This window comes from Belonocnema kinseyi, chromosome 5 (assembly GCF_010883055.1).
Source record: "Belonocnema kinseyi isolate 2016_QV_RU_SX_M_011 chromosome 5, B_treatae_v1, whole genome shotgun sequence".
Lineage (NCBI taxonomy): Eukaryota > Metazoa > Arthropoda > Insecta > Hymenoptera > Cynipidae > Belonocnema > Belonocnema kinseyi.
Genome location: NC_046661.1, coordinates 111,499,724 through 111,526,109, shown reverse-complemented (window position 1 = coordinate 111,526,109; position 26,386 = coordinate 111,499,724). Strand labels below are relative to the sequence as shown.

General features: G+C 25.5%; 2 protein-coding genes across 3 annotated transcripts in view; one reads left to right on the top strand and one right to left on the bottom strand.

Moving 5' to 3' along the window:
* Window positions 1-6,905, top strand: part of LOC117172369 (cytoplasmic FMR1-interacting protein) — a 39,225-nt gene extending 32,320 nt beyond the window's left edge. For both annotated transcript variants that reach the window (XM_033360225.1, XM_033360224.1), the window contains 4 exons: window positions 275-369; window positions 493-731; window positions 2,577-2,724; window positions 5,786-6,905. In XM_033360225.1, the coding sequence (XP_033216116.1) occupies window positions 275-369; window positions 493-731; window positions 2,577-2,724; window positions 5,786-5,995 (692 nt within the window). In that variant the 3' untranslated portion in view covers window positions 5,996-6,905. The remainder of the gene's footprint in view (window positions 1-274; window positions 370-492; window positions 732-2,576; window positions 2,725-5,785) is intronic.
* On the bottom strand, window positions 6,894-25,401 carry LOC117172370 (WD repeat-containing protein 55 homolog). Its single transcript, XM_033360226.1, has 8 exons — window positions 25,128-25,401; window positions 20,949-21,089; window positions 17,865-18,042; window positions 16,962-17,144; window positions 16,813-16,886; window positions 13,612-13,778; window positions 12,049-12,266; window positions 6,894-7,313 (listed from the first exon to the last, which is right to left on the bottom strand). Exons 1-8 carry the CDS (start codon window positions 25,153-25,155, stop codon window positions 7,055-7,057), a joined length of 1,248 nt encoding a protein of 415 aa, XP_033216117.1. The 5' UTR covers window positions 25,156-25,401; the 3' UTR covers window positions 6,894-7,054.
* Between the last annotated feature and the right edge of the window lie 985 nt (window positions 25,402-26,386).

Here is a 26,386-nt window from a genome sequence, read left to right as displayed (position 1 = left end):
AAATAACCTATTTCTCAATTTTGAATAAAAAACACTTTCAACTTTAAACGTTTTCAATTCTTAATTGTTTAATTCTTGTTCTAAATTAACAGATTAAATTTACGGAAAGAAGAGTTGAACTAAAACTTATTTTACACTGCATTATACCATTTGGTACGAAAATTTGTGATATTTCAAGTGATTGGATAGATTTTTCTTATGAAAATGCATAAAGTTCACCGTCGAAAACTAAATTTACGATTATTGTTTTATTTCGCTCTGCGTTTTCCAACAGAGGGAGAGAAACCGGAGACAAAACAAAAAAGACTGGAAGCAAAGTACGCGGCGCTTCAAATTGTTCCTAATGTGGATAAACTTGGGACTGCGAAGGTATGCATTAAATTTGGAATTCTAAACTGAATCCAAAATTATTCTGGCGGTTTGGATTCCACCTTAAGCTTGCAAGTAGTAAACCCAGAAAGTTAAAGGGGACTTTTTCTTTTTTTTTCTTAGCAAGCGATGATTGCAAGGGAAGGAGATTTACTGACTCGAGAGAGACTTTGCTGTGGTCTTTCGATTTTTGAAGTGGTGCTGAGCAGACTTCGCAGTTTTCTGGATGATCCGATTTGGGTGGGACCGCCTCCAGCCAATGGGGTCATGAATATAGATGAGTGTACTGAATTCCACCGACTTTGGAGTGCTCTTCAATTTGTATATTGTATTCCAGTCGGTGATACCGAATTCACGGTTGAGTAAGTCGATTAAGATTTTTTATTTTCTTATTTTTTGTATAAATATCTGGGGTATCTTCTTTTTTTATCCTTTCTCATTTTCTTCATATTTTATTTCTATATATTTTTTTACATACTTTCCATTCTTTCAAAATTCTTTTTCTTTTCTTCTTATCACAACCTAATCATTTTTTTCAATTATATTTCAGTATTTTCCCAGCCACAAATTTTATATGTTCGTCAAAATAAAATGTGGATTTTTTTTATTGACAATTGTTTTCCAAAAAAATTCAATAATTTTATCAAACAATTACAGAATTTTGAACGCGTTTCGTTTGAATTAAAATTTCAGACCTCAATTTTGAGAACTCAGGGCGGCGACTTGACCGGGAAAGCGGAAAATGACCAGGAATTTATTTCTGATCGTGGAAAACTTCTAGTTTTCATTAGTTTTATAATTTTTGTCAATTTAGAAAACTTATTTCTACTTTATCTAAAGTTGCAGGACATAAGAGTGAAAATAATTATCGTTTTTATTTTAGAACAGGAAATTTCGGTAAAGAAATACAATTTCACTGATTGGAACTGGAAACTTTTTACTTGGAATGCACATTTTTTAAAGGAATTAAAACTGTGATCTAGAAAAAAGGAGTTTAAAAAATTCTTTCAAAGTTAAAATTCGTCACAAATTAAAATGGGATTCTTCCAAATTTTATAAAAAGAGAGTACTTCAAATACTTTTTAGAGTAGAAGTAGTATTTCGAAGAGGAAATATTTCTGAATTATAACATACATTTTTCGTTAGGAGTTTAACTTTTTAGTTTATAATTAATATTTAAATAATAAATTTAATTTTAAAATTGTAAATGTTAAAAAAACAATTTAGCCAAGTTCAGATGTTTTTAGAATGGAGATTTTTCAATTAAACAAAATGGTTTTAATTACATAATAGAATATTGTTAGAATTTCGCCATTAACCCAGAAAAATAATGTTTAAAAAAGTTTTTCCACCCATTTGTAGAATTTTCAAAATTTTTAATCCTTTCATTTTTAATGCTAAAGTCTAAAAACGTTTAGTTTTTAAGGCCTGAAGTGTTATATTTTTTCAAATTAAAATTATAAGTCTTAAAAAATCTGCAAGAAACTTCACGACCCGATAGTCGTATAATATTACCGAAATTGAAAGTTTCCGAATGTAAACCATTAAAACCGTTGTTTCAACAAATATTAATATATTTATTTTTTTTTAACATTCCAAATTTAATTTTTATTAGTTCAAATTTATAATATTCTTCAAAGTTACGTTGTGAATCCGTCTCATTTAATTATTCCTAAAACATACATTTAAATTTTAGGTTTGACGACTTAAATGTGCATCTCCAAGTTTTAAATTATTTAATCTGAAACAATTTGAGTTGAAAAGTATTTTTTTTCAGTTTTTGTGATTTAAATGGAAAATTAAAAAAAAAAAATGAAACTACCAGCTGCTACCAGACCGATTTGTTAAAATTCTGTCAATATGTAAGAAATACTAAAATAATTTCTAGTAATTTTGAAATTGTATCTAAAATTTTCATTTATTGAATTTTAAATCTCATACATATTTTAAAGTCCTGGAAATTTTAATTTATACACATATAATTTTAATGTTTCCATTTTTAGTTTGTAGTGCTTTAAATTTAAGATCGATCGAGTTTAAACTTTTTAATTTTGATTTCAGTTTTCAATACTTACCATTAAAATTTTTCCAGTTTTTAGGACTTAAATTTAACAATTTGAATTATTTTTTTCAGTACTCCATTGTCATTTTATTTTTTCCTTAATTATCCGTAAAAAATGTTAACAAACAAAAAAAAACTTTTTCAGGCAGTTATTCGGAGAAGGTTTGCACTGGGCCGGGTGTGTAATGATCATCCTTCTTGGCCAACAGAGAAGGTTCGAGGCTCTTGATTTTTGCTACCACATCCTCAGAGTCCAACGCGTCGACGGCAAAGACGAAAACGTCAAGGGAATCGTAAGTATAATTGATTAATTAATATTAAATAAAACAAAACTTTATTTTCAAAATTCCTTGATTTTTCCCTGACCAGTTTTTCATTTTCCCTGACCATTAATATTCAAAGGCCAAAATTCGAATCGTGTAGAATTTTAAATATAAAATCTTTTATGAATGTATTAAAAAAATTTTATATTTAAATTTATAAATGTTTGATTTATTATTCTCAGGGCTTGTCACAATCTAATTTACTTGAAAAAATTTAAAAAGTGACCTATTTCGAGAGAAAAAGTCACCAAAAGACCTTAAAACAATTTAAGTTAAATTAAAAAAAAAATTCAAATTTATTGAAAAAAATACCAAAAAATCTATTGGTTTCAGTAAATTGGAATGAATTTAGAGAAAATTAGGAAAATTGCAAAGAATTCAATGAAAATTATACAGATTCATGGTGAATTGAAGAAGAAAAAGACTGAATTGAATGAAAAAACATTTTAAAAGAATCAAAGTCATTGAGTTCAGTAAGTTTTCAATGAGAATAGAAAAATTTAAGAGAATTCAAAAGAGTTTAAGAGAAATTAATGATAAAATTATAAGAATTCAAAGTGAATTTTAAATTAATTGCAAAAAATATTTGAAAATTTATTCAAATCTTTGAAACCCTGCGAAATTCCTCGCTTTACTTGAATAGATTCTTTGAAATCCATCAGAATTTTATAAAATCAAATTAAGTTTTATGAAATCTGGTATACAGTGAGCTTTTAAAATCCCTTAAAATTATTGAAATCCTTGGACGTATGATAAAACTCTAGGAAAGTCTATCCAACCGCTTCGAAATTTGTTCAAATCTTTTAAAATCAATCAAATACTCGGAAATCCATTGCAATTTTTTGAATTTTTTGAAAATGCCTTAGAATCTTATAAAATACTTTAAAATATTTCAAATCCTTTGAAATCCCTTCCACTTCTTGAATTTAATTAAAAGATTATTTTGAAGCTTTTAAAATATCCGAAAATATGTTAAATCTTTTAAAGTCCCTGGAAGTTTTTTCAAGTATTAAAAATTTCTTTGAAATTATTAGAAATCAATTAAAATTTTCTAAAGCTCTGAAAGTTTTTTTTTTTTAATTTAAAAAAATACAGTCCTGAAAATTGTTTGAAATCCATTAAAATATTATAAAATCCCGTGAAATTTGATACTTCCTGAAATCCTGAAAAAGACTATTAAAATAATTGTAGAGCTTTTAAAATCCCTTAAAATTATAAAAATCATCAGAAATCTGATCAAACTCCTTGCAATCTTTAAAAATATACTAAAAATATTCTAGGCAACTTTTTAAAAGCACATCCCTTTTTTCTTAAACCCCTTAAAATTAAAATCTTATAAAATACGATAAATTTCTTTAAAGTTAAAAAAAATATGTACCCAAAAATCTTTATAACTTCGTTGGAATCTCTTCAAATTATTGAAATCAATTGAAAATTTATTGGTATGTTTTAAAATACCTAAACATTTGTCAAATCTTTGGAAATATCTTGAAATATTTTTAAATCTTTAAAATTCATCAGTTCTTATGAATAACGTCCTTAAAATTCATTAAAATATTTAAAAATATCACATTAAATCTTATGTTTCCTGAAAGACTGAAAAAATTATTAAAATACATTGAGAGCTTTTAAAATCTCTCAAAATCATTGAAATCCAAGATATTCCTATAAAATCCCATGCAATCATTGAAAATAACCTAAAATCTCGTAGGACGTATAAAATCGTTCTATATTTGTCGAAATTTTAGGAAATTATTTAAAACAATTCAAAACCTTGAAAGTTTTTAAACTACCCTAAAATCTCAAAAATTCCCTAGGTTATCTTCAAATTATCGAAATCTGTCGACAGTTTCTTGAAATCTTTTAAAATCAAGATGGCCGTTTTAATCAAAGAAAAAAATCGCAGTTTTTTTCATTCATTTAATTCATTGAATCTAAGAATTTTGAAAATTATATCATTTTAAGCAATTTGAAGCTAGAAATATTAAAAATTTGAACTATATTTTTTTATAAGCTGAAAGTTTCTTAAATTAAAATTAAAATTATTTTTACTTTAAATAGTTTAAAAATCCTTGAGAAGTTTCAAAATTTTATTACAAAATCTTGAAAAAATTACATGTTTTACATTTTTTCACATTTGAAATTAGTTTTAAATTTTTTCAGATTTTCTAAACGTCTTTTAAAATGCTTCGAATTTTTTCTAAAATTTCCTAAAAATCTTCCACATTCATTTTTGACAATTTTCTAAATCTTATTAAATAGTCTCTTAAAATTCATTTTTTTTAAATGAAAAATAATTTTCAATTTTGCTAGGAATTTTGATGAAAATTTTTTTATTCTTTTAAAATCATTCACAATTCTTAAAAAGCATCTTAATTTTTTGCTCGAGAATCTGTGAAAATCTATATTTTATTTTAAATTAGGCCAGCCGTGCGCTATTTGCACCGAAATTTTGGTAGGAATAGTCAAATTTTTTTGTACACGTAGAAAGTTCGTTTAAATTATTATAAATTATTTCCAATTTTTAAATAATTTTGAATTTTTTCAAATTTTTTTCAACTTAATCAAATTTTTTCTAAAAATAATAGGTGTTCAATTGTTATTTCGAAATCAAAATTCAACAATTTATTTGACAAATTAAATTTTTCAAATAGAACAATTAAAAATTATTCTTCTTCTTAATTAAAATATTTCTAATTGAATGGATTAAAAATGGAACATTTTAGACTAAACCAATATTTAAAATTTAATAAAAGCCTTTAATAATGAATATATTATTTTCAAGTTATTTTAAAATGGAAAATATTTTATAAAGTTTGAACTGGGCGTTTTAATTTTTTCACTATTCAATAAGACTTTTCAATTTAAACAGTTAAACTTTTAACGTTAAAGTCTGGAAATTTTAAACCGATTTTTAAACTGTTTAAGTTTTTAAAACTGCATTTTTAAATTCTGACCATTAAAATGTACGCTTGAAAATTAAAATTTACAATGCAATATTTTTAAACTAGTAACTATTTTGTTCCAACAGCACTTGAAGAGAATGGTGGACCGAATTCGAAGATTTCAGGTGCTGAACTCCCAAATTTTTGCCGTGCTCAACAAGTACCTGAAAAGCGGAGACAGCGACGCTACGAGCGTCGAACACGTTCGTTGTTTTCCTCCACCAATTCACCCATCTCTCGCCCACGCCCAACATTATCACGCCCCCGAATATTTGCGACACGTCAATCATCCATGAAAAACCAAATAGTAATTCTAAGAATCCGTATTTTAGTTCACAGCCCAAGTAAAACCGAATGAGAGTACAAAATCGAGAGTTCTCGAATTTGTTCCCCTTGAACAGATTATTAAAAATTAAATTAAAATCTCGTCCAATCTTGAGAAGCTGAAGAAAAATATCGATTTTTCCTCGCCAGTAGAGCATTTTGCGCGTAGACTAAGTTTTTATATGAGGCGCATGAACATTTCCCAAATTTTATTTTCCTTAATATTTATTTTACCGAATCTCGCATGACAAGGAACAAAATTTACAATAATTTGTATTCTTTCAAATCTACATTCGTTATCATTTTTATTCTTCGGAATCATGCAACAGAAATATCATTTCTCATCAAAATAGTTCCACGAAATTCAAATCATATTGGTTATTCGGTCAAATAAAATTTAGAACAATTAGTAATTCGGAATAAAAATGATGTGAAATAGTATTTCGGTAGGATAAAAATGATCTGAAATAGAAATTTGGGGCAGATTCATGCGCCTCTATTTATAGCAATATCGATAGGTCAAAATATATTAACAAGGAGGCTTAAAAATGAACCATTTCGCCTCTAGTATATCATCCCATCTCAACAATGCAGTATTTTTCATCGCATTTTCAGTTTTAAGTATCCTCTAGAGTAAGAACTTTAAATAAAGAAAGCATTTTATAAATCCGAGTTTTCTGACTCTTTTCGCTGAATTGTAACAAGTCAGGAATCGGATGGCGAATCTACTCGCATTAAATACTTTCCAATTTTACAAATATTTAGTACAAGTTTTTTTGTTTTGTTTTTGTTAACTCTGGTTTTGTGAGCTCACCCTTTTGTATTTAGTGAATTTTGCAACTGTAGATGATAATAAAATTCGAGCGAATCGTAAACGTTAAATAGTATCAAATTTATTATTGGTACCTCTAACTGTAAAGCCGTATAATTAAGAATTAATTATAATAGTAATTAGAAATTAAACAATAGAAAAGGAGGTAGTGCCTCTATTTTACAAACTAGTTATCCAGCTAGTTTTTCATCACTTAATTTTACAAATCGGCGAAAAAGTCGGACGCGTTGTTGAATTTGCTACTCGGGAGGTGATGTTTCACTTGTTTTTGTTTGCCACCTTTTATTTTGAACGATGCGTCCAAGTCCTCAAAGTACTGGACATTCCAGAATTTAACGTCGTTTTCGTACGACGAGGATGCGATTAAAGTTCCGTCATTGCTGATGTCCAGCCTCTCGACTGGGAAATTGTGCTGGCCAACAACTCCCAAGTGACGATTTGGAAAGAGATTTGTGGCCCTGAAAATTTCATTGAGATATAAGCCAGAGATATCTATTGGTATTAACTAGGGCATCGTGTCTAAATCGTTAAAAAGTTTAACAAATTCCAATGCATTTTTAACCAAAAAAATAATAATAAATCGCCAAACGAAATTGGATAGTTACATTTTAAATTTGCAACCACGAAGATTAGTTTTTACCAAACAAGACGATTTTTCAACAAAATACATGCATTTTCAAGGAAATAGTTTAATTTAAACTAAAAAAAGATCAATTTTAACCAAATAGTTGAATTTTGAACTATAAAAGGTACATGTCTAATCAAAGACGGAAGTTACATTTTCAATTAAAAAATTTAATTTTAAATATAACTCACGAATTTTAAAATAAAATTATGAATCTTTAACTGAAATAGTTGAATTTCCAACGAAGAAAATTAATTTTTACCAAACAATACAACTTTTCAACAAAATACATGCATTTTAGCGGAAAAAAAAATTTCAACTAAAAATTGAATAGTTACACTTTCAGTTTAAAAAACTGATGAATTTTAAATTGAAATGATGAATCTTTAACTGAAATAATTGAATTTTTAACCAAGAAGATTAATTTTTATCAAACAAGACGATTTTTCAACAAAATACATGAATTTTCAACGAAATAGTTGAATTTAAACTAAAAAAAAAAAGATACATTTTTAATCAAAAATAGAAAAGTTAAGTTGTCAAATAAAAAAATTTATTTTCAATAAATTTGATCAATTTTAAAGTACAATGATGAATCTTTAACTGGAATATTTGAATTTTTAACCAAGAATATTATTTTCTACCAAAAAGAGGAATTTTCAACATAATATATCCATTTTTATCTAAAAAAAAATTGTCAACCAAAAATTGAATAGTTACATTTTCAGTTTAAAAAACTGATGAATTTTAAAGTGAAATGATGAATCTTTAACTGAAATAGTTGAATTTTTAACCAAGAAGATTAATTTTTACCAAACAAGACGATCTTTCAACAAAATACTTGCATTTTTAACTAAAACAGATTAATTGTCAACCGAAAATTGAATATTTATCTACATTTTCAGTTTAAAAAAACTGATCTACCAAACAAGACGATTTTTCAAACAAAATACATGAATTTTCAACGAAATAGTTGAATTTAAACGAAAGAAGATCAATTTTCATCCAAAAAGTTTAATTGTGAACTAAAAAAGATACATTTTTAATAAAAAATAGAATAGTTACATTTTGAGTTGAAAAAATTAATTATTACTTTTTTTAATTTTTAACTAAAAAAGATAAATTGTCAAATACATATTGAATAGTTACATTTTCAGTTTGAAAAGTTAATGTTCCACCTAAAAAATAAATTTTCTTATCAAAAGGACACATTTTTTAGAAGTTGGTTATCTACAGTGCCGGTGTGAACGTAAGCGAAAGGTTCACTTAAATTTGCGACTAAAAAGGATGGATTTTCAACGAAATAATTAAATTTTCAACCAAACATTTGAATTTTTAAAATAATTTAAAACTCATTTTCAACCAATAAAAATGAATTTTCAACAAAAAAAGAGGACTTTTTCACCATGAAAGATGAATTTTCAATTCACGAGGACGAATTTCCCCCAAATGATTCTCAACAAAATAGTTGCATTAACAACTAAATTGATGGATTTGCACTCAAGAGACGAATTTTCAATAAAATAGATTAATTTTAAACAAAATGGTCGATTCTTCATGCCAAAAAAAATAATGTTTTAAAAGACAGATAAATTTTCAATCAAGAAACATGAATTTTTCAACCAAAAAAGATTAATCTTCTACCATAAAAGATGAATTTTCGGCCGAAAAAGATGAATTGTCAACAAAATAATTCAAATTTTCAACCAAACATTTTAATTTTTAATTAACGAGAATGAATATTCTATCCAAAAAGATGAATTTTCAACATAACTTTCGAGTTTCCCCCAAATGATTTTTAATGAGACAGTTTCATTTACAATCAAATAATTGGACTAGCATTCAAAAAAGACGATTTTTCAATAAAATACATGAATTTCTAACAAAGAAATTTCAAATTTAGAAGACAATTCAATTCTCAATCAAGAAACGTGAATTTTTCAAATACGAAAGATGATTTCTACCATAAAAAAGGAATTATCGACCAAAAAGATGAATTTTCTACGAAATAATTCAATTTTCAACCCAATAGTCGCATTTTCAATAAAAAAGAATGAACTTACAATAAAATTATTGGATTTTCTTTTTGAGTTCTATTAATTTAGTTATAATTTAAGCAGAAAACGAGTAAAAGGTTAAGTTTCTTGAAAATAGAGGAAGAAAAGAAGTTCTTAAAAAAAAGGGAAAAGGAGGAATAGGATAAAGAGTGTGCAGACTGTAATTGAATTTGAAATAATTCGATTTTAAAAGTTTTCGGCTTAAAAATATCCATCTGTTAACGGGAAATATAAGTTGTTAATATCTTATTTAAATTTAATGAAAAATTACTTCATATTTTTTATTTTTGAATTTTTAAAGTTCTGTTGTCAATCAATTCATTTTCAATCTCTTGAAAACTCTCTAATTTTATTAAACCCCTTAAAACCTCTAGAAATTCCTTTTAATCTTATGGAATATTTTAATTCCTTTTGAAATCCTTGAAATATCCTTGAAATTTTGAAGAGTAAATCTAAGCAAGCATTCGAAAAAAATCGTTTGGACATAAATTGCTTATTTAACAAAAGTTATATACATTTTAATGTTTTTTTCTCAATTTGATGCAAAACTTAAATTCTTATCTAATTCTACTTATCACGACCTGATTGAATTCCTTGGAAGATTCTTTACAGTTTCGTTAAAATGGGTTTCATTAAAACTGTATGATATTTAAAAAAAGCCAACCAAAGAAGATTCTATTAATAGAATCTTTCACGGAATAAAATCAGCTTTTAAACATTAAAATTCGATACAAATTTCAGTTTTTATAAAAAATTAAAGCAAAAAGAAAATTCCATATAACATTTATTAAATCAAAAATGTCTTTCTAAAATCTCAAACTTTGTTATATTTTTTTTAAATTCTTTAGAAACTGTTTACATTTATTAAATCCTCTTGAGACCCCATAAAAGTTCCGTAAAATTGCTTTCTATTTGATTCACTCCCTAAAGATCTCTAAAAATTATTCGAAATTTCCTAAAATCCCTGGAAATCTTTGAAATCCATTGAAGTTTTGTAAATCTTTAAAGTACTCGGAGATGATATGAAATCGCTTAGGCCTGGTAAAGTCCCTAAAAATTTTTTGAAATACTTTCAAACCCAATAAATTATCTTGAAATTTGTAATACCTCTTGAAATTTTGTCAAAAATTTGAAATCCTATGAAATTAGATGAAACTTCTTAAAATCTCTTCAAATATATCCCTTGAAATCTTTCAAATTCTCTCAAATTCCTTAGAATTTTTTTTCAAACTCTAAAAGATTTAAAACGTTATTTTTTATTTCTAGACCTCGGACTCATTTCAGAGATCGAAAATCGTGTAAATAGTGTCACAAAATTAAAAAACGTGTTAAGATTGTGTCAAATTATTTTTCAAGTCTACTTCAAATTCGAATTCAATTTCGGTTAAGAATTCATCTTTTTAATTTGATCATTCATTTCTTTCTATAGAAATTTCACCGTTTTTCGTTAAAAATTCTGTCTGGTTAAAAATAAATCTTTTTTCAGTTAAAATTACATATCTTAACTATTTGATTAAAAACGTATTTATTTCGTTGAAAATTAATCTTTTTTGTTGTTAAAAATCAAGTATTTCGTTCAAAATTCGACTTTGTTGGCTAAAACAACTGTTTATTTATTTATTATCTTTAATTAAAAGCTGTTGTTTTAATATCAACCATTACAATTTTCGTTGAAAATTCGTCTTTTTAGTTTAGATTAAATATTCAACTCATAATTTTAGTTGAAAATTCGGTTTTTTGTCGTTGTTAAAAAGTAATTTTTTAAATTGAAAGTTGATCTTTTTTGTTGAAAATTCCATTGATAGGTTATAAATGTAATTTTTTGTAGAAAATTCATATTCTGGACTAGAAAATACAAGTTTTTTAAATAAAAAATTCATCTTTTTTGCTTGAAAAGTCAACAATTTGGTATAAAATTCAACTATATGTACAAAATTAAACTGTTTTGTATCAAATAACTTTTTTTTAAATTGATCTTTTTTATTTAAAAATTCAACTTTTTAGAATAGTATAGAAACGAAAAATATATAAAATAAAAATTAATCAAATAAAATTTGGACTAACATCACATCTATTGTTTAAAGTGTTTAGTTGAAAATTTATGTAATTTGTTAAAAACTCGTATTTTTTGTAGAAAATTATTTTTCATGGTTGAAAATTCAATTATTTGATTGAAAATTTGTGTATTTTTTTTAAATTCAAGTATTTAGTTAAAAATATATGTATTTTGGTAACAATTCACCTTTTTTTGGTAGAAAATGAATATTCTTGGTTGAAAATTCATGTTTTTGGATTGAAATGCAATGTCTTGAAAACTTAATAATTTTGATGAAATTCGTTTTCTTTATTGACTTTTTTATTTGAAAATTGTATCTTTAAAGTAATTGTTTTTGAAACAGTAGCAAACCTCCTTGAAATCTGTTGAAGTCTTTGAAATCTCGTGAATATTTTTAAAAATCCTTAGTAATGTTCTAAAAAAATTTGAAAATAAAATTTGAGCAATTTTTTTACCTTAAAATTCCGTCTTCGCCTCCAGTGACGACCACATTTTCGGTGATCGGAATCATACAATTAATCGACTTCTTCGTCAGACTTGGGAGTTCGTCTGAATGAAGACCGAATTCGCCCCAATTAAAGAGGTACATTTTTCCTTTGTTGGTCGCACTCAAAATTTTCGTTTCAGATTTAAAAAGACCAAGGCAAGTCATTTCTTCGTCGTATTCTTCGGACTGAATTAATAGTTAATTTAATTCCATATTAAATATAAATCAGGGATCACAGCGCAAAAGAAACTTAAAAATGGGAAAATAGGGTGAAAATTAAATATTAATTTTTACAGGTAAAAAAGAAGAAACAATCTTTTTCATAAGAAGAGTTGTATTTTGAAATTATTTTAAATTATTTTTCAATGACTTTTGCCATCAAAGAATGTACATTTAAAAATTAGATATAGTTTCAAGGAGACGGTCAGAGCTGGCATTGTTGGTTTAATCTGATAAATTCCCGACAGAGTTTATTGGATGACTAATAATATGACAAAACATTATTTACTGTTTAAAACAAAATCGACTTTTTTCTAAACCTTTCTTTAATGGATTCAAATTTTTAATAATTAAATTCATATATAAAAATTTCAATTTTTAATAATTTACAACTTTAAAAAATTTAATTGGCTTCGGTTTTCATCAGCAGAATATTCTATTGTTAAAAATTCAATTATCAATTTTCTTTAATTTTCAACAGATGAAAATTTAATTGTTAATTTTCTTCAATGTTTAACAAATGAATTTTTATCTGTTGCAAATTAAATAATCAATTTTCAAAAATTGTCAACAGTTGAAAATTAAATTGTTAAAAATAAAATTTCAAATTGAGTTTAATAAATGTAAATTTCAATTCATAAAAAAATTGCAAGAAAAATTGAAAATTACATCGTCAATTTCTTTTTTATTTAAACTGTTGAAAATTCAATTTTTTTACCATTCAACAATTCAATTTTACATTTTAACCAATTGAATTCTCAAGACTTGTAATTTAAATAGTTAAAATGAAAAAAAAAGATTTTTAAGGGTAAATTAAAAAAATGAAGATTTAAATTCATAAAAAATTCGTCTCGAATTTCTACAATTGAATATTTATTTTCATAAATATTGTAAAAAGTTTGATTTTCAAATGTTGCAGATAAAATAAAATGTTAAATTAATTTAATAAATGAACTTTTGAATCCATACAGAAATTTCGATAAAAGTTCATTTTTGTCGAAAATGGATCAAATTTTCTACGGTTGAAAAACCATTTATCAATTTTCCCCAATTTTCAACAACTGAGTTTTCATCTGTCGAAAATTCAATTATCAATATTCTTAATTTTTCAACAGATGAGTTTGAATAAAATGTTACGATTCAAGCACGAAATTTTTCGTTTAATTAAAAGGTATTTTCAACTGTAGTATATTTAAAGGTAATTTTTGAGAAAAGGATGAAAAAAGGGGAAACCCAGGGGTATGAAGGAAGACTGTGATCCCTCTGTAAACCCTAAAAGTAATTTTTGTACAGTCGTAAGGACAAAATTTACCTGTACATGCATCTTTTTTCCGGGGATATTTATAGTTGTGAGCGAGCCATCACCACTTGCACAAACTAAATATTTTCCATCACTGTTTGTTACCATAGCACTCACATACTCCTCCATTTCTTTCAATGAAAAAATTGGTTGGGTTCCTGGTTGTCGGAGATCCCAGACTGAAAAAAAAATTGAAAATAATGTTGAATTCTGTTAAATTCCTTCGAATTCTTTGGAGTTGCTTGAATCTTCGAATTCTTTTAACTGGGTATAAAGTTTCGCGCATTTATTATAATTATAAATAATGTTTTTGTTCAGTTTCTAGTGACTCAATTAATATTTTTAGTTTAGAAACCTTTGACAAATTATATTATAAGATATTATTAAATATAGTAGCACCATTGATTAACCCCTTCGTTGGCATTGACGCATAACGCGTCAAAATTTTCCGTGCCCTGTGTGGCATTGATGCAAAACGCGTCAATCTTCTTTTTTTCTATTTAACTTACTCCGATTTGGTTTCAAGTCTTGCTCGAGGAGGGGGGGGGGCAATCTCGGGTTTTGGGTCCCTAAATCCGAATATGAAGTCGAAATTAAAAAATTTTAAATGGCGAACGAAAATACAAAAAAAAAACGGCTCGATTTGGATAAATGTTTTAAGTACCAAGATTGATCCAAATCGAGCCGTTTTTTGTATTTTCGTCCGCCATTTCAAGTTTTCAAATTTTGACTTCAGATTCGGATCCAGCGACCCCAAAACAATATAAGTGCCAAGATTGATCCAAATTGAGCTTTTTTTGTATTTTCGTCCACCATATTGGATCCGCCATTTTGAATTTCTGACTTTCGACTTCAGATTCGGGTTCAGCGACCCCGAAAACCTCAGGATACAAATTTTCAGGATAACAAATATTACTGCCATTTTGGGAACTTTTTGTCGAATTCTCTCTACCAGCGAAGGGGTTCATTACATAATTAAAAAATACTGAAAACATAATCATTTCTTGAATTTTTTTCTAAAGTTCATGAATTTGAATAATTCAAACCAATTTTTATTTTATATTTTTATACTTAACACTCAGTGCATTTTAAAGGTAAACTTAATGTGGCTACTATATTAAATTAAATTTAAACCGCTTTAAATTCCTAATTTTTCAAGTAAAAACATTGCATTTTCAACAAGATAGTTTAATTTTCAACAAAAACTATTTATTTTCTACCAAAAAGACTATCTTTCAATAAAGCACATTAATTTTTAACAAAATAGTTCCATTTTTAACTATAAAAGATCAATTTGAAAACGAAAATGTAATAGTTAAATTACCACTATAAAAAAATAACTTTTAAACAAACTGATGGATTTTTAACTAAAATGATGAATTTTCAACCAAAAAGATTAATTTCTGCCAAAAAGACGAATTTTCATCCAAATACATGAAATTTCAACCCAAAAAGATAAATTGTCAACCAAAAATTAATGGTCAACCAAAGAAATGAATTTTCAACAAAAGTAATGGAATATTTAATTGGAACAGTCAGATTTCCAGTTTAAAAAAAATTACACTTTTAAATAAAGTTACGCATTTTCAAATAAAATAATAAATCTTCAACTGGAACAATACATTAAATATTAAACCAAAAAGATGAATTTTCAATTAACATTATAAGTCAAATCTTTAGTTAGCAAAAATTAATTTCAACCAAAAAAACCAAATTTTAAAGAAAACAATTTAATATCTAAATAAAAATAAAGCTACTTTTACAAATGAAGAAACATTGTTATTCAATTTTATATTTTCGGGGTTTTCCAGGGATATAAAAACTATTTTGTTAAAAAAATTCAACTGATAAGTTTAAAATTAACTTTTATGTTGAAAACTAAACTATTTTGTAAAAATTTTTTTTTATTGAAATAGCATCTATTACATTTTAACTTGAAGTGCATCTCTTTAGGAGGAAAATTCAACTCTTTAGCTTGTGGTTGAACTTCTTTCTTAAATTTTTTTTTTCATCGAAGATTCATAATTTTAGTTGAAAATTAGTTTTTTCTTATTGAAAATTGAACTATTTTGTTTAAAATTCAAATGTTTAGTGAAAAATTTACTTTTTTTAATGAAGTTTAACTGTTTCGCGAAAAACTCGTATTTTTGGTTTGTAAATCCCATAATTTGATAGAAAATTGAAATATTTTGTTGAGGATTCAAGTATTATGTTGAAAATGCGTATTTTTTTGTTGAAAATTCAACTACTTGGTTGAAAGTGAAACTACTTTGTTCAGTTTTTTTTGCCAAAAATTCATAATTTTAGTTGAAAATTCTTTTCTTTTTTGGTAAAATATTTCTTTTTTATTTGAAAATTTAGCCATTTTTTTTTGCAAATTCAACTGAATGGTTCAAAATTAATTTTTGGTTAAAAATTCATGTTCTCGGGGTTAATATTCAACTGTTTTGTAGAAAAATCGTATTTTTTATCTTGAAAATTGAACAATTTGGTTAAAAATTCAACTGTTGGGTAAAAAAATTAAACTATTTTGTAGAAACATTTTTTTGTATTAAAAATTAATTCTATCAAATGAAAAACCCACATTTTCCAAACTTGAACAATATTTTTTAGTCTTTTTTAGTAGGAAATTATTCTTCATGGTTGAAACTTCAACTATTTGGTTAAAAATGTATTTATTTTGTTGAAAAATCTTATTTTCTGGCAGAAAATTCAACTATTTAGTTGAAAATTTAACTATTTCGTAGGAAAATAATTTTTTTGTTTAAAGATGCGACTATTTGATTTCAATATTAATTTATTTTAATTAAGGATATAACTATTTTGTTAGAAATTCATCTTTTTTAGCTGAATTAAACTGGTTTTGATTTAAAATAAATTTCAATTCGTTTTTCCGGTATATTGTGATTCGCTGAGATGACGGATACATTTTTTAGCCAATTAGCGAAGAAGTTCAAAAATATTTTTTAAGAAAATCTAAAGAAATAGTGGATTTAAAGGACGATTGTGAGTGTGGTGTCTTCAGTGTTATTTTTTAGAAGTCTTTCAAATTCAAAAGTATAGAAAGAATGAAAATATGATAAATTCAAAGATTTTAAAATAACTCAAGTGAGTTAAATATAATTCTAAATAATACACTAAACCAGAATATCGATATTTCTGAGTTTTGTGTTTGATTTAATATTCAATATTTAATTAATTCATCTGCATTACGTTTTACGACTCCGTCGTCGTCTCCTGTGGCGAAAGTGTTTTCGTTTATGATCGTCAGAGTGAAAATGGGACATCTAAAAAATATAAAATTAAAATAAAATATGTTTTTCATTATTTTAATTAAAAAATTTAAAAAAAAGAAGGCTTACTCGTGCGCCTCATCGTATAATCTTGTAAGTTTCTCGCTCTCGACATCCATGAGCATAATCGATTTATCTTTTGCTGTGGAAAAAAGGGTACTGCCATCGGCACTGAATTCTACATCGCGACAGGATTTCACATGCATTTCAATTGTGGATAAAAGTTCTGTTTCCTCATTATTGTATTTGTATCTGAAAAGTATCACGATTAAAAGAGACCTGAATTGCTTTTAATTATGTAGTTATGCAGGGTGTCTCTAGTGATTCTTAGAAACAATTCGGTCTTTTCCAAGTTTTCCAGGACAAGAAATAAAGTTTTCTCATGTCTCCTTTTTTTTACATTCAAGTAATAAAATAGATGTTTGCTGTACATGTAAAAAATGAGCCAGTGCATTTTGTATGGGCCACCATATATTTGAACATAACGCAAAATGCGAAATTTTTGTCAAATATCTGTGAAATCATTGTAAGCTTTGTGAAATCTTTTGAAATCATTATGAAATCTATTAAATATCTAAAAAATTTTAACAGATATAAAAAGTTTTCGCAGCGATTTTTAAGCATTTAAGAAAATTTAAAGAATATCAAAAGTCAAATATTTTGAAATCTGTTAACATTTTTGTAAAATCTTTGAAATCTTTTGAAATGATCCTTGAATCTTTTGATCTTTGTAAAATTTATTGAATACATAATAATAGACTAAAATATTTAAATGGCTTCGCAGTCCAACCAAATGAATAATTTAAAAGCAAAAAATAAAAATGTCAAATTCAAGGCTCTCATGGAAAATTCAAGAAGATTTCCTCTTTTCGAGGTCGCTAGACAGCCTTAGTTATTACGACTCATAATTGTATAACGTTTTCTTATTAAATGATAATTAGAAAAATTATAACTTCCAGTTAAAATACTCACAAAAGTACATCTCCTGAGATCATTGCCAAGGCGATTAAGTCTCTGTTAGGATGGAAGCAAATATCCATTGCTGTATCTTCTAAATTTATCGTTGGAGGATGATGTCTGTGCTTTTCTTTTGATTTGATAATTGCCTTCACGACTTCGTCATCCTCATCTTCTTCATTTAAAACTATGTCTGTATAGGAATTTTGAATACGAATATGTTAGAAAAAAACAAAAACATAAAAATCCGAGGGGCTAAATACTCCCGCAATCTGGTGTACACTCTCTCTGCAATATTATGCAATCTTTTCCAATAATTAAATTCTAATAATTTTTTCACAATTCGAAAAAATTATTATAAGAAAATACCGTTCAAGGTCTGAAAGAAGACAAATATTTCAATGGATTCGAATGAATTTCGAGGAATTTTATGGGGTTACCAAACATTTCAGAAATTGCAATGAATTTTGTGGGACTTCTAATAATTGATAGGGATTTCTAAATAAATTTGGAAAATAAATGAATTGAAATTTTAAGGGATTCCTAGCGATTCCAAATATTCTTATAAATTCTTTGCAAACTTTTTAAATAACTTAAAATCTTTAAAATCCTTTGAAAATATTTAAATTCCTCCATATCCGTTTAAATTGTTAAAATTAAATTAAATTGATCCCTAAATGTTCTCTAAACATTCTCTAAATTCCTTCAGTAGTAAATACAATTAAACATATTCAATAAAGTTCTTTATAAAAAAAACTTTAAAATCGCTTTAGAATCTCCACAGATTTCAATGATTTTTACGATTTTCAAAGATTTTAAGGGATTACTAAAGAACTGAATTCTAGATAATAATTATAGCAATCTAAAATTTGTTTGTATAGAGAACTTTATTCAATACGTTTCATTTTATTTAATTTCAATGAATTTAAAATATCTTTTTATTTTATTGGATTTTTGCAATTTCTAGGTATTTTAACGAATTTTTAGATCAACATTAGGGGACAAATTAAAATTTATTTCAACGTTTTGAAGAGATATAAAGGAATTACAAAAATTTCAAAGGATTTTAAGTTATTTTAAGAGATTTAAAAAAATTGCAAGATGTTCATATAATTTCAAAGTATGTCAAAGAATACTGTAGAATTTTCAAAGATTATAGAAAATTTTTCAAATTTCAAGAGATTTCAACTTACTCATTAAAGTTATTTAACAAAAAACTGTTCAAATGCCTAGAAATCCTGAAAATCCGCACAGTTTCAATAAAATCTTGTAAATCTTATGAAATTACTTAAAATATCTTAAAATCGCTTGAAAACAAATTGAACTAAAAAAAAAATGTTTATATCCCTGGAAATCTTTGAAATCTTTAGAAATCTTTCGAATCGCTAGGAATCCCATAAAATTTCAATTATTTACCAACTTTCTTTCAAAATCTTTTAAATTTTTCGGGAATCCTTCCTGCAGAATTGATTATAATCGCTTGATATTTTTTCAATCTCTTGAAATCCTGCGTAATCACTTGAAAACTTTTCTCGGAAAATTATAAAAATCCATTAACATTAGTAGAAATCACTTGAAATCATTGGAGGTTAAAATAAAATACTTTCGACCTTGTGGAAGTCATTCAAATACATAGACATTTTTTTAATCACTTACAATTCTTTAAAATCCTCTGAAATATTTACTTTTGAATCGTAAAAAACATTTGAAATCCTTCAAATATAAATTAAATTGAATTTGTTCATTAAAGTTCTCTAAAAAAAATGTTTACATCCCTAGAAATCCTAAAAATTCTTGGAGATTCAATAATATCCTTGAAATATTATGAAACCATTTAAAATACCTTAAAATCGCTTAAAAGCCGTGGATTTACTAGGAATATTTCGAAATATTATTCTCTAGAGTTCAGGTCTTTAGGAATCCCCTATCATTTTTGAAAATCTTACAAAATTAATTTAAATCCCTTAAAGTTTTTTAAATCTCTTGAAATCGTTTTGAATCCTTTAAAATCCCTTGAAACCTTTACTTTGAAAATCGTAAATATAGATTAAAATAAGTAGAAATCATTTGAAATCATATTTTAAATATATTAAAATTATTCATTAAAGTAGACTAAAAAACGCCTAAATTCCTAGAAATCTTTGAAATTTAATTTAATTTTGTTTATTTTGCAAAATTCCCCAGAAATCCCTAGAAATACTTTAGAATCGCCTAAAATCCTTTGAAATATTTTCTTGCGAAATCGTAGAAATCCAGTAAAATAAGTAGACATTATTTAAAATCAGCTTGAATGTAAATTAAACCAAGCTTCTTTATTAAAGTTCTCTAAACAACAAAAATGTTTAAATCTCTAGAAATTTTTAAACTCACTTGAAATCGTTAGGAATTCCTTGAAAACTCATTTCATTTATTTTCCAATGTTCTCTGGAAAAACTAAAGAATTAGTTGAAATCCAATAAAATCCCTTGAAATGTTTCGAAATCTTACGAAACTGCGTGGAGGTCCCTCGAAATTTTTAGGAATTGCTTAAAATCCTGTGATAGTTCGGAAATCTTTGAAATCTCGTCAAATTTTATTGATTAAATCAGACGATATCGTTTCAAATCGGTGGAAATTCTCTTAAATTCCTTAAAATACATTTAAATGCATTGCTTTATTTGGAAGTAACTCTTGGAATTCTCTAATTTCTTTACTTTTTAAATTATTTCTCTATTATGTATACCAATGCTGATTATCCTATAATCGTTTTCTATATGATGACTATTAATTTTTTTAATTATAGAAAAATCATTATAGGCCTCTACTAATTTGTCTATAATATTTTTTCGCAAGGACCATGAAATTTCTGTAAAATCTATGGAAATAATTTTAAAATCTATAAAACACACGATTTTTATCAATCTCATGCATTATTTTTCAGTCACACATATACAATTATTTGCAATTCCGTGCAATTTTGCAACGTACACCAAAAATTCAAGTAATTAACCCCTCACTAGAACATATAAATTTAAAAAAAAACTGTCTCCTATTACGAAAATTAAATCAAATTTACTTTACAGTCAGTAAAAAATATTTTAATAATTTTCATCTTCTCACCTGAATTACTATCCGAATCATTGTCGGAATCATTGTCCTCATTTTCATTCTCACTCATCATGTGAGTATCTTGACTACTGAGACTGCTTATGCTGATATCGTCGTCGTCACTTGAACTCGAATCATCTTTCGATGTGCTTCCTAGCAAATATTTAAATTGAAGAACATACTTTATAGTAATCGATCCTTTCAAAACTAGGACAATTTAATTGTAAAAGTTAGTTAAATTCCAATTAAAAGGAATAAAATTATCTTATCTAATAAAATTGGTGTAACGAAATTCTCGAAAATCTCGCACTCATTGTGGTTGAATACCTAATTGGCACGTGAGGAATTTTAATTCTCAAAATTTATTTTTAAAAGAGAACAATTTGAATGCAAATGATTCGTTAATAATAGAAGTAACAATTCTGTCCTTGACTTTTTGAACAAATGTTTAAAAAATGATAAAAGGATTCTATTCATAACCCCTTCGTAAAATTGCATTTCTGAATGTTTCTAAACATCATTGATAAAAGAGAAATTTTGAATTGTAAATGTATTTTACTATAAGGAAATAATTATGGACAAAAACATAGAATATCTGGATATTTTTTAAAGTTTTAGAAGTTTGGAAAGACTAAAATGATGGAAAATATGTCAAAGAATTTCAAATGATTTCCTAAAACTTAGGAGAAGAATGTAGTTTGGAAGTTTTGAAAAGATACAAAAATAATTTTAAATATAAAAAGATTTCAACCAATTTAAAAGAAAATATAGATTTTTAAAGAGTTAAAACAGCAAATGAACATTAAAAAGAATTTCGAACAGTTTCAAAATAAGAAAAAAACATCTTGGCAATTTTCTAGATACTTTTTTTACATATATCTCAAATTTTCAAAAATCTTTTTGGATTTTTTTTGAGAAACTTAGGAATATTATATGTATATATCCTTGAAGCAATTAAACAACCAGACTTCGAGAATATATATTCAAAATTTATATTTTGCATTAAAAATTATATTTCCCTTCAAATTATAATTTACCTAAAATTTGTTTTTTCTTCACTGAAAAATATTTTTTTGATGAAAATACAAGTATGTTAAACAAATATATTTTTGGATGAATTCAACCCTTTCTATTAAGAATTAAAGTATTTTTTAGTTTTGATATCAAATATTATATTTTTCGCGAAGCATTAATATTTTTTCGTTGAAAATTCAACTTCTAAGTTGAAAGTTAAACTACTTTGTTGAAAATTCATCAGTTTAGTTAAAAATTCCTCTCTTTGGTTAAAAATATAACTGTTTTATTGAAAATTCGTCTTTTTTTGGCATAAAATTAATTTTATTAGTTAAAAATTCATCTTCTTGGTTGAGAATTTAACTATTTGTAGAAAATTCGTGTTTTTAATTAATTAAAGTGTTTTGATTTATTGAAACATATACGTCACTTTGACATCTTATAAAATTGTTTTCAACATGAATTTGTTTCTCTTGATTTTCAGATTATTAATTCTGAACGTTATATTAAAATGATTGAATTTTAAAATTCATGCTGCACAATTGGAAAATTGATCATTTTTAACGACTTAGTTTTAAGATCCTAATTTAAGAATGCTTTGATTTTTGAACGGAGTTTCGAATTCTTTAATATTTAGCGCTTCAAGTTTGAATTAAAGAATTTTCAACGTGTTTAAAATAATTTAGCTTCAAAAATTCAAAATATTAAATTTTTTAACATTTTTAACGGTGAAAACGACTGTGTTTAAAAAAAAATAGAAATGCCATTTTTTGATAAAAAATCTAGCCAATCACTTTGAATTTATTATTTATTATTAATTAATTGATTATTATTATTTGACATCATTGAAATTTCTATCATTTCAATTTAAAATTATAGTTTTGAATACACAGGTCTAAAATATGTTTTAACGTTAATACTTTTATATTTAAATATTCTAATTTTTTTGGTTTCAATTTTATTCAGTTTTGAATTTAATAATTTTAGATATTAAATATTCTAAATTGTTTGTTACAATTTTAAACGTAAAAAATTGTCTAGTTTTTTCAATTATTTAAAATCGCAGAATATCAGATTGAAAGTTTTTATAGTTGTCAAATTTTTAGTTCAAAAGAATTTTAATTGAACAATTTTTTATTAATTGCCTCAAAAATCAATTCAAAACAATGGAAAATTAAGACAATAACTTCTTAAATTTTCAACCGTAAAAATGCGAAAATTTTAGAACCAGGCATTGAAAATTGAATTATTTTTTCTTTACAATTATTGCAAAATACTGAATATTTCAAACATGAATTTAAAAAAGGCGATGTGTAGGTTCACCGAAATTCGATGAGCGTAGCACAAATATTTTCGCTGAGCTCCGTACTAAAAATTTAAAATTGAAAACTTTAAAATTTTGCAATTTCAAACATTGAAATCATATATAGCTATTCTTACCTTGTATTCCTTTATATTAACTTCTATTTTTCAATTAAATATTGAAAAATTGTCCGACTTAAGGTGAAGATGTAAAAAAATAAATTATTCAAAATTAGAAAATGTGCTGAAAGATTTCAAGAATGAATAATAATTTTATTATAAACGTAGTGCAATTTGAAATAAAAAGATTAAAAATAGTATTGTTGAAAAAAAATAGATAGAACTAAAACTATCTGAAATTGATTCGTCAGCAATTCAATAATTACTTTAATTTTAAATAGTTACAATTTTCGAGTTCTGAATTGTAGGGTTGAACTCAAAATTTGATATTTTTCCCTTTCATAAGTTTAAATTTTGCAATTAAAATGGTTAAATTTTCGAAGTATAATTATTAATTTGAAACTTTTGAACGAATGTTGAACGTTCCGGAGTACAATTTATTTTTTGATTTTAGAACAATTTGTTTGATCAATTTTAATGTTAAATTATATTTTTGTAAGGTTATAACAATTTGAAATCGTAGACTTTTAGAAGTTTCAACTTTCAAACATTCAATTAAGTTTTCATTTTCAAATTTTAATCGCTTTAAATTGAAAATTATTTAAATTCAAAAATTTTCTATTTTACATTGTTCGATTTTGAATCTTTTTAATTAGAAATAATCCAATTTTCATTCCTCTCAGTTTTAAATTATACAACTTTCAAAACTCGAATCTGAAAATATTAAATTTTTAACGTTTTTAAATTTTCAAAATTTTAAACTGAATTCATTTAATTTCGAGATTTTTTAATTAAAATAAATATATTAAATTTCCAAAAATTTAAAACTAAAAATTACTTAATCTTAAACCTTTTTATTTAGAAATTATACAAGTTCAATACCTTTTCATTCCTTTCGAAACATTGTCCTTTTTCAAAAATTTACCTAACCTAAAATTTTATATATTTTAATTTCGAATGCTTTCAATTCGAGATTATTAATTAATTTTTGTTTAATGTTTAAAAGTTCAATATAAAAAAGTTATTTCATAATGGATTTTTAAATTGTTTACATTACTTAAATTAATGTAACAATGCTAATAATTTTTAAAAAATCCAAACTGTCATCTTTTCATCAATTCGCAAATACAGAATTATTTAAATGAAAATGTTTTAATTGTGTAGAAATTGTTGATGTAAGTTGTTGGCTTGTCTCATTATTTTTGAAACCGTCACGTACTAAAAAAATTGCAAAATATTTTCAAATTCAATTAAAAATTGTTAGCACGGATTTTTACTATTTCTGTCAAAAATGACAATGCTTTGAAATATATTCTAATGATTGACGATAGAAAATAAAAAATAAATAGAAATAAAGACTATACAAAGACATCAAAAGTATAGGCATACAACTTTATTCAAAAGAATCTCTTGTTTTGGTCTGTGCTCAAAAATATTTTGATTTTCACGCTGAATATAACCCTAAAGAAGTTAAAATTGATTACTTTAATAAGTAGTTTGATGAATTGTCATTCAAAACTTATGACTGTAAATTATAATTAATAAACTGTAAGTTCTATAAGTAATCGCGAAATTTTGTTTCTTCTGCTCTAAAATATTATGAACTTGACGCTGAACATAACCTCAAATTGAAAACTAATTTGTAAATTAATTCAGTAATTTTCGGCCGATGGTTTCTAATGATTATATCAACTTATTAGAGCTGAAGTGCAAAGTTATTTTTTCAACATTCCCAAATAAGAAAAAGGCTATTACCTATCAATATTCCAGTGTTCAGAAGCATGGTTTTACGCGTTTTGCGTGACGAGTTCGAAATCACACGTTGCACTTTTGTTTAACTGCTATACTATGACGACTGTTGGGTTTTAACGATTCACCTCTAGGCTTATTATACTAATCTTTATCACTGAATTGATATCAGATCGGTTTTCGGATCGAATTAATCGGAAAACTTTATATTTCCCCGATTTCACGAGAAAAATTGGAGTTTTCGGTATTTTGCATGGTATTTTGTGAACGACCGAATCGAATGCTTTGTTTTTGACGTTGGTTTGACTGCAGTAGTTATGACGTTCGAAAGGACGACGTTAGTCAATATTTAAATTCAAAGTATAAAAAAATTGAACAATTAATCGATTTTTTTATTTTAAACACCATATTATGCATATTAGAAGAAATTTAACTGAGCCTAAGGCATAATAATTAACATAATCTGCTTTAATATTCAACTACAACAAAATTAACTAGATTATTTTTTTTTATAATGACATTATACATAAAGAATTAACTATTTATTTTTATTTGGTTAATTAATTATTATAATATATTATATTAATAAGTGAATTTAGTTTTTTTATCTGTATATCATCTAGATCTTAAATTATATTTTTACGATTGGGAAATGTCTGAGCGAGCAATCGAAAGCGACAGAGCAATCCAGAGCACATCAGCTTTTTAATTGACTTATTTACATAACCATAACAATTCTCTTATGCCTCAATCTTGCTTTAGCGTAAAATGGAAGATTATTCTATTCTTTTCAATGCGTGATTTTACCATCTGTATAAAATGTCATCATGAGAATAGGATATCTTCGAAACTTATTAATTTCTATTTTCATAGTGACAGCCGCAGTTTCCTATTACCCAAGACAGAACGTGTTTTCAATATATTTAATTCCTTCTAATTGTACCGACAGGTACACCTCACAGAGATGTCTTGTGTTCCGCAAAAGTGTTCATATTTGGAGTTTATTTAATTTCTTCTAATCAGTTCACAAAATATGTACAATAAATTGTTTTAATTCCTTCATGTTGAATATAAGTTTTGAAATTTTAATTCTAATCAATTCAAGTCTGCTTCTCTAGAGTTAAAATTATTATAAGTTATAAAAGGATTTCATAATAAAAAAATAGTTTAAATAAATGCTTTCGCTAAACTTTACTAAGTCGATTGAGATGAATAGGATTTGCAGTTTTCCTTTTCCCGTTGTAGGATTTTTAGAAGGACGAAAA

Bases quoted from the DNA above. Each gene is read 5' to 3' on its own strand.
- LOC117172370 (XM_033360226.1), bottom strand. From the start codon at position 25,155: ATGCTTCTGAACACTGGAATATTGATAG. The intron at 13,779-16,812 runs GTAATGCAGATG...TTTTTTTTTCAG, and splicing joins CGACGACGGAGTCGTAAAAC to TCTGGGATCTCCGACAACCA. The intron at 7,314-12,048 runs GTAAAAAAATTG...TGAAATTTTCAG, and splicing joins GGCGAAGACGGAATTTTAAG to GGCCACAAATCTCTTTCCAA.